Source organism: Xenopus tropicalis, chromosome 9 (genome assembly GCF_000004195.4).
Source record: "Xenopus tropicalis strain Nigerian chromosome 9, UCB_Xtro_10.0, whole genome shotgun sequence".
Taxonomy (NCBI): domain Eukaryota; kingdom Metazoa; phylum Chordata; class Amphibia; order Anura; family Pipidae; genus Xenopus; species Xenopus tropicalis.
Window position 1 is genome coordinate 15,181,775 of NC_030685.2, and position 13,348 is coordinate 15,195,122.

The 13,348-nt window shown below is 47.3% G+C and overlaps 1 protein-coding gene across 5 annotated transcripts in view; it reads left to right on the forward strand.

Moving 5' to 3' along the window:
- Positions 1 to 1,528: 1,528 nt before the first annotated feature.
- Positions 1,529 to 13,348, forward strand: part of mprip (myosin phosphatase Rho interacting protein) — a 91,355-nt gene continuing 79,535 nt past the window's right edge. For all 5 annotated transcript variants that reach the window (XM_031892805.1, XM_012970849.3, XM_002935836.4 and 2 more), the window contains exon 1: positions 1,529 to 1,913. In XM_031892805.1, the coding sequence (XP_031748665.1) occupies positions 1,794 to 1,913 (120 nt within the window). In that variant the 5' untranslated portion in view covers positions 1,529 to 1,793. The remainder of the gene's footprint in view (positions 1,914 to 13,348) is intronic.

The window sequence follows — 13,348 nt, forward strand, 5'->3', positions numbered from 1 at the left end:
TAAGCTCATTGGAAAGGGCCCTCTTTGTTTTGTATGTAAATATGGATGTTTAATGTATATACCCACTTACTGTGGGAATAAGAACATTACTGCATGCATTACAAGGAGAGAGACAGTAAGCAACATATTTATATCCTAACAGTAGAGATGGAGAATAAGCACAATACTGTACATATTTATAGAAGAGAGAGAATTAGCACATAACTGTATATACTAACAGTAGAGATAGAGAATAAGCACATTACTGTACATATTTATAGAAGAGAGAGAGAATAAGCACATTACTGTATATACTAACAGTAGGGATAGAGAATAAGCACATAACTGTATATACTAACAGTAGGGATAGAGAATAAGCACATTACTGTATATACTAACAGTAGGGATAGAGAATAAGCACATTACTGTATATACTAACAGTAGGGATAGAGAATAAGCACATTACTGTATATACTAACAGTAGGGATAGAGAATAAGCACATTACTGTATATACTAACAGTAGGGATAGAGAATAAGCACATTACTGTATATACTAACAGTAGGGATAGAGAATAAGCACATTACTGTATATACTAACAGTAGAGATAGAGAATAAGCACATAACTGTATATACTAACAGTAGGGATAGAGAATAAGCACATAACTGTATATACTAACAGTAGGGATAGAGAATAAGCACATAACTGTATATACTAACAGTAGAGATAGAGAATAAGCACATTACTGTATATACTAACAGTAGAGATAGAGAATAAGCACATAACTGTATATACTAACAGTAGGGATAGAGAATAAGCACATAACTGTATATACTAACAGTAGGGATAGAGAATAAGCACATAACTGTATATACTAACAGTAGGGATAGAGAATAAGCACATAACTGTATATACTAACAGTAGGGATAGAGAATAAGCACATAACTGTATATACTAACAGTAGGGATAGAGAATAAGCACATAACTGTATATACTAACAGTAGAGATAGAGAATAAGCACATTACTGTATATACTAACAGTAGGGATAGAGAATAAGCACATTACTGTATATACTAACAGTAGAGATAGAGAATAAGCACATAACTGTATATACTAACAGTAGGGATAGAGAATAAGCACATAACTGTATATACTAACAGTAGGGATAGAGAATAAGCACATAACTGTATATACTAACAGTAGAGATAGAGAATAAGCACATTACTGTATATACTAACAGTAGAGATAGAGAATAAGCACATAACTGTATATACTAACAGTAGGGATAGAGAATAAGCACATAACTGTACATATTTACAGGAGAGAGTATTAGCACATCGCTATACATTATTAGCTCCGCCCCAGAGAGAGAATTAGCTCCTCCCCAGCAGCTGTCACAGGATCCCTTGGGAATGCTGCAGGCCAACCCATCTGTACCGTTCTAGTCCCGCCCTCCGGCCGGCAACCGAACTTGCTCATTCCCAGGCTCTTGGCTTTCTTTTGTTTTCCTGCTTGATGATAGATTGGGGGATGGATCTCTGCTCTCTGATTGGCTGCGCCGGCTGTCAGTCTCGCCAGAGCTGGCTCCGCCCAGCGCTTCTCGCCGGGCTTGTTACAATGTCTCAGTAGTTGCGCTGCCAGCGGCGGAAACGGCCACGGAAAGCTGCAGGGAGAGCCGAGGCGCAACGGTACCGAAAGCAGAATCCCTCCCCAGGGATGTGGCACCGAGTGATGGGGGAAGGTGAGCTGCCCCCCCGGGAACCCTAATCTCCTCTCCGGCTGGCGCCCCCCCCCCCCCCCGCCTGCAGGCACCATGTCCGCCAAGGAGAATCCGTGCAAGAAGTTCCAGGCCAATATCTTCAATAAGAGCAAATGTCAGAACTGCTTCAAGCCCCGGGAATCGCACCTCCTGTCCGACGAGGACCTCAACCAGGTAAGGTGCCCCCCCCCGCCCTCTGGCCCCCACCCCCGCCTCACTGGGCACCTGTGTGTGCCGCTCCCCTGCAGGGGCCCCCCCTTACTCAGCGCCCCCCCCCTTACTCAGCGCCCCCCCCCTTACTCAGCCCCCCCCCTTACTCAGAGCCCCCCCCCGTTACTCAGCCCCCCCCCCCCGTTACTCAGCGCCCCCCCCCCTTACTCAGCGCCCCCCCCTTACTCAGCGCCCCCCCCCTTACTCAGCGCCCCCCCCTTACTCAGCGCCCCCCCCTTACTCAGCGCCCCCCCCTTACTCAGAGCCCCCCCCGTTACTCAGCCCCCCCCCCGTTACTCAGCCCCCCCTTACTCAGCGCCCCCCCCCTTACTCAGCGCCCCCCCCTTACTCAGCGCCCCCCCCCTTACTCAGAGCCCCCCCCGTTACTCAGCCCCCCCCCCCCGTTACTCAGCCCCCCCTTACTCAGCGCCCCCCCCCCTTACTCAGCGCCCCCCCCTTACTCAGCGCCCCCCCCCTTACTCAGCGCCCCCCCCTTACTCAGAGCCCCCCCCCCCGTTACTCAGCCCCCCCTTTCTCAGCGCCCCCCCCGTTACTCAGCCCCCCCTTACTCAGCGCCCCCCCCTTACTCAGAGCCCCCCCCCGTTACTCAGCCCCCCCTTTCTCAGCGCCCCCCCCCGTTACTCAGCCCCCCCTTACTCAGCGCCCCCCCCCCATTACTCAGCTCCCCCCCCCCCCCTGCTTGGATAGAATCTCCCGATCAGCTCAGTCGGCTTTTCATAATGGCCCCCCCAGTACTAGGGCCCCCCACTATTGCTTCCTGTGCTCATTACTCTGCCTCTCTACTGCCCCCCCCTCAGTGCCTGAACCCCACAGTGTAGGCATTAGTTTACTGTTCAGTTTTGGGGCCCCTTCCCTGTGCTCCCTGCTGCCCCCCCCCCAGTGCCTGAACCCCACAGTGTAGGCATTAGTTTACTGTTCAGTTTTGGGGCCCCTTCCCTGTGCTCCCTGCTGCCCCCCCCCTCAGTGCCTGAACCCCACAGTGTAGGCATTAGTTTACTGTTCAGTTTTGGGGCCCCTTCCCTGTGCTCCCTGCTGCCCCCCCCCCCCCCCCCAGTGCCTGAACCCCACAGTGTAGGCATTAGTTTACTGTTCAGTTTTGGGGCCCCTTCCCTGTGCTCCCTGCTGCCCCCCCCCCCTCAGTGCCTGAACCCCACAGTGTAGGCATTAGTTTACTGTTCAGTTTAGGGGCCCCTTCCCTGTGCACCCTGCTGCCCCCCCCCAGTGCCTGAACCCCACAGTGTAGGCATTTGTTTACTGTTCAGTTTAGGGGCCCCTTCCTTGTGCTCCCTGCTGCCCCCCCCCCCCCAGTGCCTGAACCCCACAGTGTAGGCATTAGTTTACTGTTCAGTTTAGGGGCCCCTTCCCTGTGCACCCTGCTGTTGCTCATTCCTTGTGCCTCCCTGCTGGCCACCTCTTTGTTAAACTCTATGGATAGGGGTGCCCCACAATTGCCTCCATTTGCAGTGTACCCAGGGCCCACAGTGCTGGGGGTCATTCTCTGTGCACCCCACTCTGATCGTCGCAAGTCCTGGCAGAGACCCCAGTAATTATGGGAATGGAAGCTGTTCATCCTCTGTGGGACTGTGGTCTCCCCCATGCCCAGTGTGTGTAACCCGCTGTACCCCTGTCCCCCCCACGGTAGCACGAGTGGCAGCGCTACTCCCCCTATCCCTCTGCCAGTGACTCTCCCAGATGTTTGCCCCCTGACCTTGCCATACAAGTACCGTGGTACCACTTTCCCTATGGTGTCGGGGTACCGCCAGTGTGTGCCGCTACACAAGCTACTGCTTAGGTACCACAGTCCTTGGGAACTTAGCTGAGTGCTGCCCTCCAGGCTGTGGGTTCCAGTGCCCCCCAGTACTCCCCCAGTGCCCCCCAGTACTCCCCCAGCTCATATTCCATTTTAAGCGATGTTATATCCAGGCGCTCACTGACCCCATTTCCCTGTTTCCCTACTTGTCTCCCAGCCTCCTGTTCTATAGCCCCCCCCCCCCCCAGATTTACCCTTCCTTATTAACCCTTCTATCCCCGCTTCATTATTTGCATCCCAGGTTCTATCCATACACTGTTCTGCTATAGCATCTCTGCACCCCAGCTGAGCTCCACTAACAGCCAGGCCCAGCTGTGCACCCCAAAGCCCGTCCATTCCAGCCTTTCACCCCAGTGCTCAGTGTTTTGCCTTTACCCCCCGTTGCGGTTCCCACCTGACTGTGCACATACGTGCCGTTCCCCCCTGACCCTGCCAGATAATTGCAGCCTGTCAGTAGTCTCGCACCTCGCCCTGATATGTTTTTTTCCCCTTTGCTGTGAAATACACTCTCACTCCCTGATCACCTGGTAGTGACCCACCGCCTACCCCTTGTACTCCTCCCCCCAAACCTGTGTAGTTTCTGCTCCACCCTAACCCCTCATTGTATGCCTCTTTACCCCGAGGCTTCCCAGAGCAGCTGTCATGTTTGTTTGTGTTGCTTTCTACTGCCCAATAAACAGCAATGATGGGTCTGGCCTTGAGCGGACGGGACGGGGAGGGCTAGTGTTTATTGCCTGTGGGTGGCTTCCCAGAGGGTAACTGGTGCCATCCCATTTCCTTTTTGGCCGTACTGGGCAAGTGATAAACAGATGTAAACAGTGGGCAGCCTTGGGTACGGAGTGTCCCGAATGCACTGAGCAGCCTGGGTTGCCTTTGTATATATTGTGCGTTGGACACGGGGTTATCTATAAACTCGCTGGCGCCCCCAGTCTCAGCATTATAGCAACCACAGGAGGAGATCAGTGGGCATACGTTTACTTTTATACCCCTTTGCACACAGAGGGATGAATGTGGGGTGGTACATGGGCAGCCTTCTGTCCTTGGGGGGTCTCACTCAAGAGTGGAGGCTGCCACGTTGATTGCCTGGGTGCTTGGAGGATTCCTAAACACGGCCGCTTGTGCAGGGAGTTGCTAGTCGCACCGAGTAGGTTAATGCTGGTCCGATAGCTGCCAGCTTGGGACCTAACTGGACTGAGTAGGGTGCCACACTGATGCCCTGTGCAATAGATATATGCATATTACATTTTATAAAAAAAAGAACGCAATGGTATAGTTTGCCTTTAATGACATTGGTCTGTGTATCTATTTCCTGGGCACGAGGCAGGGCATAACCTGTGGCCACTTCATTAAAGAACTATTTCCCCTTTGTGCCTCTTATGTGGTCCCTTAATTTTGCCCTCGCCGGGGCATTTCCTGCCGTGTATTTTCTGCTGCTGTTGCCTGTGGCAACTCCGCTGCTCTGTACATGGAAGGGGCCCCTTTTTTTATGTTCTTTTGCCTTAAGTGAAGTAAATGGATATTTCTCACTTGTGCTTTATCACCTTGTCCAGACTGACAGCTAAACCCCCGGGCAGTTTCTGCGTGAAATTTCAGGTCTCTACAAGTATATTCTGCCTATCCTCATGTCTTGCAAATGCTTGGGAGGGCCTGTAATGTGTGCACTCCATACCCCAACATATCCTAGAAACCTTCCATAGAAATTATATATACAGTGGTGTGAAAAACTATTTGCCCCCTTCCTGATTTCTTATTTTTTTGCATGTTTGTCACACAAAATGTTTCTGATCATCAAACACATTTAACTATTAGTCAAAGATAACACAAGTAAACACAAAATGCAGTTTTTAAATGAGGGTTTTTATTATTTAGGGAGAAAAAAAATCCAAACCTACATGGCCCTGTGTGAAAAAGTAATTGCCCCCTGAACCTAATAACTGGTTGGGCCACCCTTAGCAGCAATAACTGCAATCAAGCGTTTGCGATAACTTGCAATGAGTCTTTTACAGCGTTCTGGAGGAATTTTGGCCCACTCATCTTTGCAGAATTGTTGTAATTCAGCTTTATTTGAGGGTTTTCTAGCATGAACCGCCTTTTTAAGGTCATGCCACAACATCTCAATAGGATTCAGGTCAGGACTTTGACTAGGCCACTCCAAAGTCTTCATTTTGTTTTTCTTCAGCCATTCAGAGGTGGGTTTGCTGGTGTGTTTTGGGTCATTGTCCTGCTGCAGCACCCAAGATCGCTTCAGCTTGAGTTGATGAACAGATGGCCAGACATTCTCCTTCAGGATTTTTTGGTAGACAGTAGAATTCATGGTTCCATCAATCACAGCAAGCCTTCCAGGTCCTGAAGCAGCAAAACAACCCCAGACCATCACACTACCACCACCATATTTTACTGTTGGTATGATGTTCTTTTTCTGAAATGCTGTGTTACTTTTACGCCAGATGTAATGGGACACGCACCTTCCAAAAAGTTCAACTTTTGTCTCGTCGGTCCACAAGATATTGATCTTGGCAATCATTGAGATGTTTTTTAGCAAAATTGAGACGAGCCATAATGTTCTTTTTGCTTAAAAGTGGTTTGCGCATCAGGCCGTTTTTGCCCAGTCTCTTTCTTATGGTGGAGTCGTGAACACTGACCTTAATTGAGGCAAGTGAGGCCTGCAGTTCTTTAGATGTTGTCCTGGGGTCTTTTGTGGCCTCTCGGATGAGTTGTCTCTGCGCTCTTGGGGTAATTTTGGTCGGCCGGCCACTCCTGGGAAGGTTCCCCACTGTTCCATGTTTTTGCCATTTGTGGATAATGGCTCTCACTGTGGTTCGCTGGAGTCCCAAAGCTTTAGAAATGGCTTTATAACCTTTACCAGACTGATAGATCTCAATTACTTTTGTTCTCATTTGTTCCTGAATTTCTTTGGATCTTGGCATGATGTCTAGCTTTTGAGGTGCTTTTGGTCTACTTCTCTGTGTCAGGTAGCTCCTATTTAAGTGATTTCTTGATTGAAACAGGTGTGGCAGTAATCAGGCCTGGGGGTGACTACAGAAATTGATATTGAAATTGAAAATTGAAATTGATAAACCACAGTTAAGTTATTTTTTAACAAGGGGGGCAATCACTTTTTCACACAGGGCCATGTAGATTTGGAGTTTTTTTTCTCCCTTAATAACGTAAACCTTCATTTAAAAACTGCATTTTGTGTTCAATTATGTTATCTTTGACTAATAGTTAGCGGTTTTTGATGAGCAGAAACATTTAAGTGTGACAAACATGCAAAAGAATAAGAAATCAGGAAGGGGGCAAATAGTTTTTCACACCACTGTATATATATCGTAAAGTATACTGTGAATAATGTACCCCCTACTGTAAATGATAAGGATATTAGCAGTTACTGAGGGGTTCTGTGCCCATATAAAGGCACAAGGCTGCAGGCTGAGTTATACAGGGAACTCTGAGTATCACTCATGTATTATAAGGGATAATGTACCCCCTACTGTAAATGATAAGGATATTAGAAGTCATTGAGGGGTTCTGGATCTGATTGTGAAGATATAAGAAGTCACTTCAAAATAAAGTTTGCCTAAGACAAGCCCTGTGCCCTTGTGCCTTTATATGGTCACGGAGCTGCTCGTTACCCCACATGTATATACGGGCAGTACATCCTATTTTAACCATTAGTGGCCCAGGTGTCAGATTGATAAACAGCAGAAGCACAAGGGAAGATACAGCCCCCGTGGGACCTGGATGAACTCAGTAACCGCTTTCCTTCTTTCCAGAGCAGCCTAAGCTTATTGAGTTCCTGCTGCCCTCCCCCATATATAATATTTGCCTTGAAAGAGGGGTCAGTGGGGTCCTGTTAGGCTCTAGGGCCCCATCTGCAAAGCACATAACTGGTTATACATGTAGAATAGTTATAGTCACTGGTCATAAACAGTCATTTATGGCTCTATAACTTATATGAGTGGATGGTAACACTGTGCATAATTGTAATTTAGGATTAAAAAGTATGTATATAAAGTGTATATAAACTTGTGTTTGGTGGTATTGGTCATTGAACGTACAATAGTTTCTTTCAAATTGGCCCTTGGCCCTGCCTCTCTTTGCCATTTGCCAGCTTGTACCTCCTTTCAAAAGCAGAGCAGCGGAGGCAGCCATGTTTCTTTCCTAGAAAGCAGTGGGAGGAGTCCTTAGAAGTCAGTAAGGTGCTTAGGCACATAGCAGGCCAATCAAATGTTGTTGTGCAGACTGTATTGTGGCAGCACGTACTAAATATTTTTGAAGTGATTGGAGCTTAACCCCCACCCATGACCTTTTATTATGGTCATTTGCTGATGGTGTCGGTATAAACTGCCGGCTACAAGGGTGCCTTTCAGTCCTCCCCATACAACTGACAGTCGCTAAAGGTCAGTCCGTGCTCTTTGTTTTCTATTTGTGCAGCCCCCATTGTACCGAACGAGAAGGATCTTTACCCATAAACAGCAGTGTCATTGTGGGGCTCACCCTGGCCTCTCTATGTTAAAGGGGAACTTAACCATTAAAAAAAAATGTTTTTGCCTAGTGAAAGCAAATTGAGTTCTTAGCAGCTTTCCAAATGAAGTTAATTGAAAACAATTGCAAACTTGATCTGCCCAACCATTTGTATGTATTTTTTTATTTATAAAGTGCTACTTATGTACCCAGCGCTGTACAGTAGAATACATTAATACAAACAGGGGGTTATTAAGGTAATAGATAAATACAAAGTATAACAATAAATACAAATAAATACAAGATACAGTTGCAATAAGTTAAGAGTCAGACACAAGAGGATGGAGGTCCCTGCCCCGTAGAGCTTACAATCTATATGTCAGACGAGCATTCATTTTATTTAAAGGGCAACTAACCATTAAAGATTAAAAGGGTTGGAGCTAATGCCTATAATATCCGTTTCATGCCCTTTCTTTGTAATTGGAAGCCAAGCTCACTGCTGGATGGAGCAGTTATAATCCCGGCACGGGATCTCTCCTGTTTTTTAGGGAAGCCAATAATGAAAGGCAAGATCTTAAGCAGTTAATTGATTGAGATTAGTTCCCACCCTTTTTTCCTATTCAGAAGGGCCCTTATCTTATCTGGGACGGTGTGCACAAGTACTGTTACAATCAGCCGAGAGACACCTTCCAGCAGGGCGTTGATTGACTGCTGGACGTGCATTCCGCATACATAGTAAATAAGCCATTATTTCACTTCTAGAGGTTAACTTGCCCTTTGTGATGTTCACACTATCGCCCACAATCCTGCAAAGTAACTGCAAGTGCCAGTGCACTCAATAGTGTCCTAGGAGGAGCATAATGAAGGCTATTGATTTGCTGATATGCACAAGCACAAGGGTATTTTATTAGCCTTCTCTAAAGGGAAAGTCATTTCTTTCCTATCTATAAAGCAGAGCAAATTGACTTCTCTGATCTGCAGACTGACTTATATAGGTCAGGCAACTCTGAGTATCACTCATGTATTATAAGGGATAATGTACCCCCTACTGTAAATGATAAGGATATTAGCAGTCACTGAGGGGTTCTGTGCCCATATAAAGGCACAAGGCTGCAGGCTGAGTTATACAGGGAACTCTGAGTATCACTCATGTATTATAAGGGATAATGTACCCCCTACTGTAAATGATAAGGATATTAGCAGTCACTGAGGGGTTCTGTGCCCATATAAAGGCACAAGGCTGCAGGCTGAGTTATACAGGGAACTCTGAGTATCACTCATGTATTATAAGGGATAATGTACCCCCTACTGTAAATGATAAGGATATTAGCAGTCACTGAGGGGTTCTGTGCCCATATAAAGGCACAAGGCTGCAGGCTGAGTTATACAGGGAACTCTGAGTATCACTCATGTATTATAAGGGATAATGTACCCCCTACTGTAAATGATAAGGATATTAGCAGTCACTGAGGGGTTCTGTGCCCATATAAAGGCACAAGGCTGCAGGCTGAGTTATACAGGGAACTCTGAGTATCACTCATGTATTATAAGGGATAATGTTGAGAATAATGTCCTTGTATATCCAGTACACCTCGATGTGCTCTGCCCAGTGGAATCCGGGTGCAAGTCTTTTGATCATTTGGAACTGTGGGGCCCCCGTAAAGCTGTTTCCTTGCATTGTGTTGGAGGATACACATTCAGGCCCTGTGTATTGTTAGTCCGCACCAGACGCGCTTTCGGAACTGCTGACAGAGAGGGTGACATGAAGGCTTAGTTGGGTGTGTGCTGCCTGTGCTTCTCCAGTGAATCCCTGTTTATATGCAGCAATAATCTCACTAATTCACATTTCTAAATTAGAGATGCTGATAAATTGCTTTGGGATTAACTGATCAAGATGGAATCTACCCACTGGCATAAAGCTCGGTGCCAAAGCTTGGTGCCGTGTTACAGAGCCCATTTGGGTGCAACTCTATACCTTCATTTTCAAATATATTTTCAGTTCAGGCTCCACTTAGTCCACAACAAGGTTACAGATATATAGAAACATTGGGGTAACAGTCACCCCGCTATAGTTCCAGGGGTACCCAGGGCACAAATAAGCACTCACCCCAAATCCCCCCCCTAACTGGCCTTCAGGCTGGGCCCCCTTAGCCCATAACAAGGTTACAGATATATAGAAACATTGGGGTAACAGTCACCCTGCTATAGTTCCAGGGGTACCCAGGGCACAAATAAGCACTCACCCCAAATCCCCCCCTAACTGGCCTTCAGGCTGGGCCCCCTTAGCCCATAACAAGGTTACAGATATATAGAAACATTGGGGTAACAGTCACCCTGCTATAGTTCCAGGGGTACCCAGGGCACAAATAAGCACTCACCCCAAATCCCCCCCTAACTGGCCTTCAGGCTGGGCCCCCTTAGCCCATAACAAGGTTACAGATATATAGAAGCAGAGCTTTATCAGCCAGATCCAGTAATAACTAGAGCTACAAATATATGTTTCACCCATAACTGCCCTTCAGACTGGGTTAGAAAGACAAATAGACTGCTTCTGCAGTGCTTACCCTAACTCGTCTTCAGACTGGGCCCCCCAAAAGATAGCTATTTGGGAGTCACCACTCTATATGATGAAGCCCATTTCCTCAGCTTTCATAAAGAATAGAATATATCTAAAGCAGTTATTCCCAGACTGTGGTGGGGAGGCTTGGAGCAGCTTTGCTTTTGTAGATACACCCGAAGGCCCAACTTGTAGGTCATTTAGGGTGAGATTTTATGTGAAAAGATATTCTCGAAAGTATGATTTATATTGTGATATGCTCCTGTATCTCGAACCTTGTTATGTGCTCAGGCCCTCCAAATGACCCTTCGAATAGAAAAGTCAATCATTGTTCTAGAGTGAACCCAATAAGCCAGTGGTCCTCAAAACTAGGGTGAGAATTCGAGAAACTGGCCAATTTTGTTACTAGATAATCCCAAAAACTTGATAGTCTGTTAGGGTTAGATTTGGGTGACTATGAGGGGTCCTATGTTTCCCTATATCTGTAACCTTGTTATGAGCTAAGGACCTTCTAGGGGGGACTTCAACCAAAGAAGTTCCACAATGACTGCTGTAGGTCTCATTAGTAACCTGCTCCATCTTGGGCTGTTCCACTGTAGAACTGATATTTTGACCCCCAGTGATCTGGCTGTAGGGATGCAGGACAGCGGTGGTTGCAGTGGAGGTGGAACATTTTCAGAGGGAGGACTTTTCAGGGAAGGAGCAGATGGAGGAAGAGACACTTGAGACATCTAGAGAAGGATAGAGAAGCTGAGAAGCTTATGGGGCAGTCTGGGGTAGGAGGTGAAAGATAAGAACCAGTGGAATTGGGCTTAGAGGCAAGTGGATGGCGTTTGGGTAGATCACAGGTATAGGTTGGGCAGATTTGGGAAGCGACTGATGTGAATCAGACCCCTCAGGGGTTGGGCCCAGGAGGTCCCATGATAAATGCTGGTTTGGCACCATATACCTATGTGTTAGGGAATGGGAATATATCCGTGTTAGAACCCTGCGTTGGTGGTGTCCCAATGCGCCAGTGGCGGTTGCAGCGAGTGGGAGGTAGGAGCGCTTCTGGTTCCCTCCTGACGTTTGATGTCGGCGCCGGGGAAGGTTACAGACATGTATAAAACACATTTGTTCTAAATCTGTTTCCCTTTCCACTTCACAAGACGCGATCGTCCCACTTTTCCTTTTTACCTTTTTAGGAGTTGTTAAGGGAGAAGCTGCTGATGTGGAGGATCCGGTGGCGCTTTTTTACCTTCAAGGAGAAGTATGGGGGGTAGGGGGAGGGATAGTCAGCTTGGAATATAGACAGAATGTAAGGGTGGGGGCTTAGATGTGGGTCGCCCCGGTATATATTGGGGATCCGGTTGGTGCCTAGGCCCTGGGTCCATTTCTCCAACGAGCCTGCCGGAGTGATGTAACCAGAAGTCCCATTGCCTCGGGGGGACCCTGCCAAGTCAGGGAATTTCTGGCTGTCCCTTCCATGGTGTCCTCTTGCGTTATAGGCATTTCGTTGTTAACCCCTTCGCTGCCACCAGCGTTGGAGGTATCGGTTACATGGCCGTATCTAGTGAAATTGGATCAGCACAAACTTGTGATAACAGATGGTAACGTTTCCCTGGCTCGGCCGCTGAATCTTCCTGTTAGAAGTTTTAAAAGCCGCAATGTCCTCCTGTATTCCCTCCTGAATTGTGCTTAGTACAGGGGAATCCCTATGTGCCATAGTGTTATGGTATCTCTCTGTACAGGCTATGGGCAAACTTAGGGGGCTGTTCCTGCTGAATTGTGCTTAGTACAGGGGAATCCCTATGTGCCATAGTGTTATGGTATCTCTCTGTACAGGCTACGAGCAAACCTAAGGTGTGGTCCCTAATACAGTGAGTGATATTTATGAGCTTGTTCGGCTGGTTGCTCCCCCACTGACATTGGAGACTAAGCCAATTGAGAGGCATGACACAATCAGTTGGAAGGAATAACATTTGAATAAAGCATCTCTCAGACTTGGACAGTTGGGGGCAAATTTATTATGTTGTGTAAGCCAACATCTTTGATTTTGTTTTCTAACTTTTAGGTGACCATCTAACTCTAATTGCTGATTGCTTGGCATCGGCAGCATCACCGGTGATGTCCGCTTACTATAATAAATATGCCCCTTGGTGTAACTTTGGGGCACTCAAGGATTTTCGCCTTTTTAAGCTGTGGAGTCTCCTGTCCCTTTAGTTCCACTACCGGACATAGAACTACCCAGTGGCTCACCTGTAACTCTGTGCCCCATTGGCTCACCTGTAACTCTGTGCCCCATTGGCTCACCTGCCTGCCCAGTTTGTAGAGTACATACCCCATTGGCGTGCATAAAGCTGGAGGAAGCAGTGGCGTAGTGCAGAAGGAATAACTGTACATATGTCTGGCAGCCTTTAGGTGTTCGGGCCATTTATGGTATCGGGTCACAGGGCCATTTATGGTATCGGGGCACAGGGCCATTTATGGTATCGGGGCACAGGGCCATTTATGGTATCGGGGCACAGGGCCATTTATGGTATCGGGGCACAGGGCCATTTATGGTAT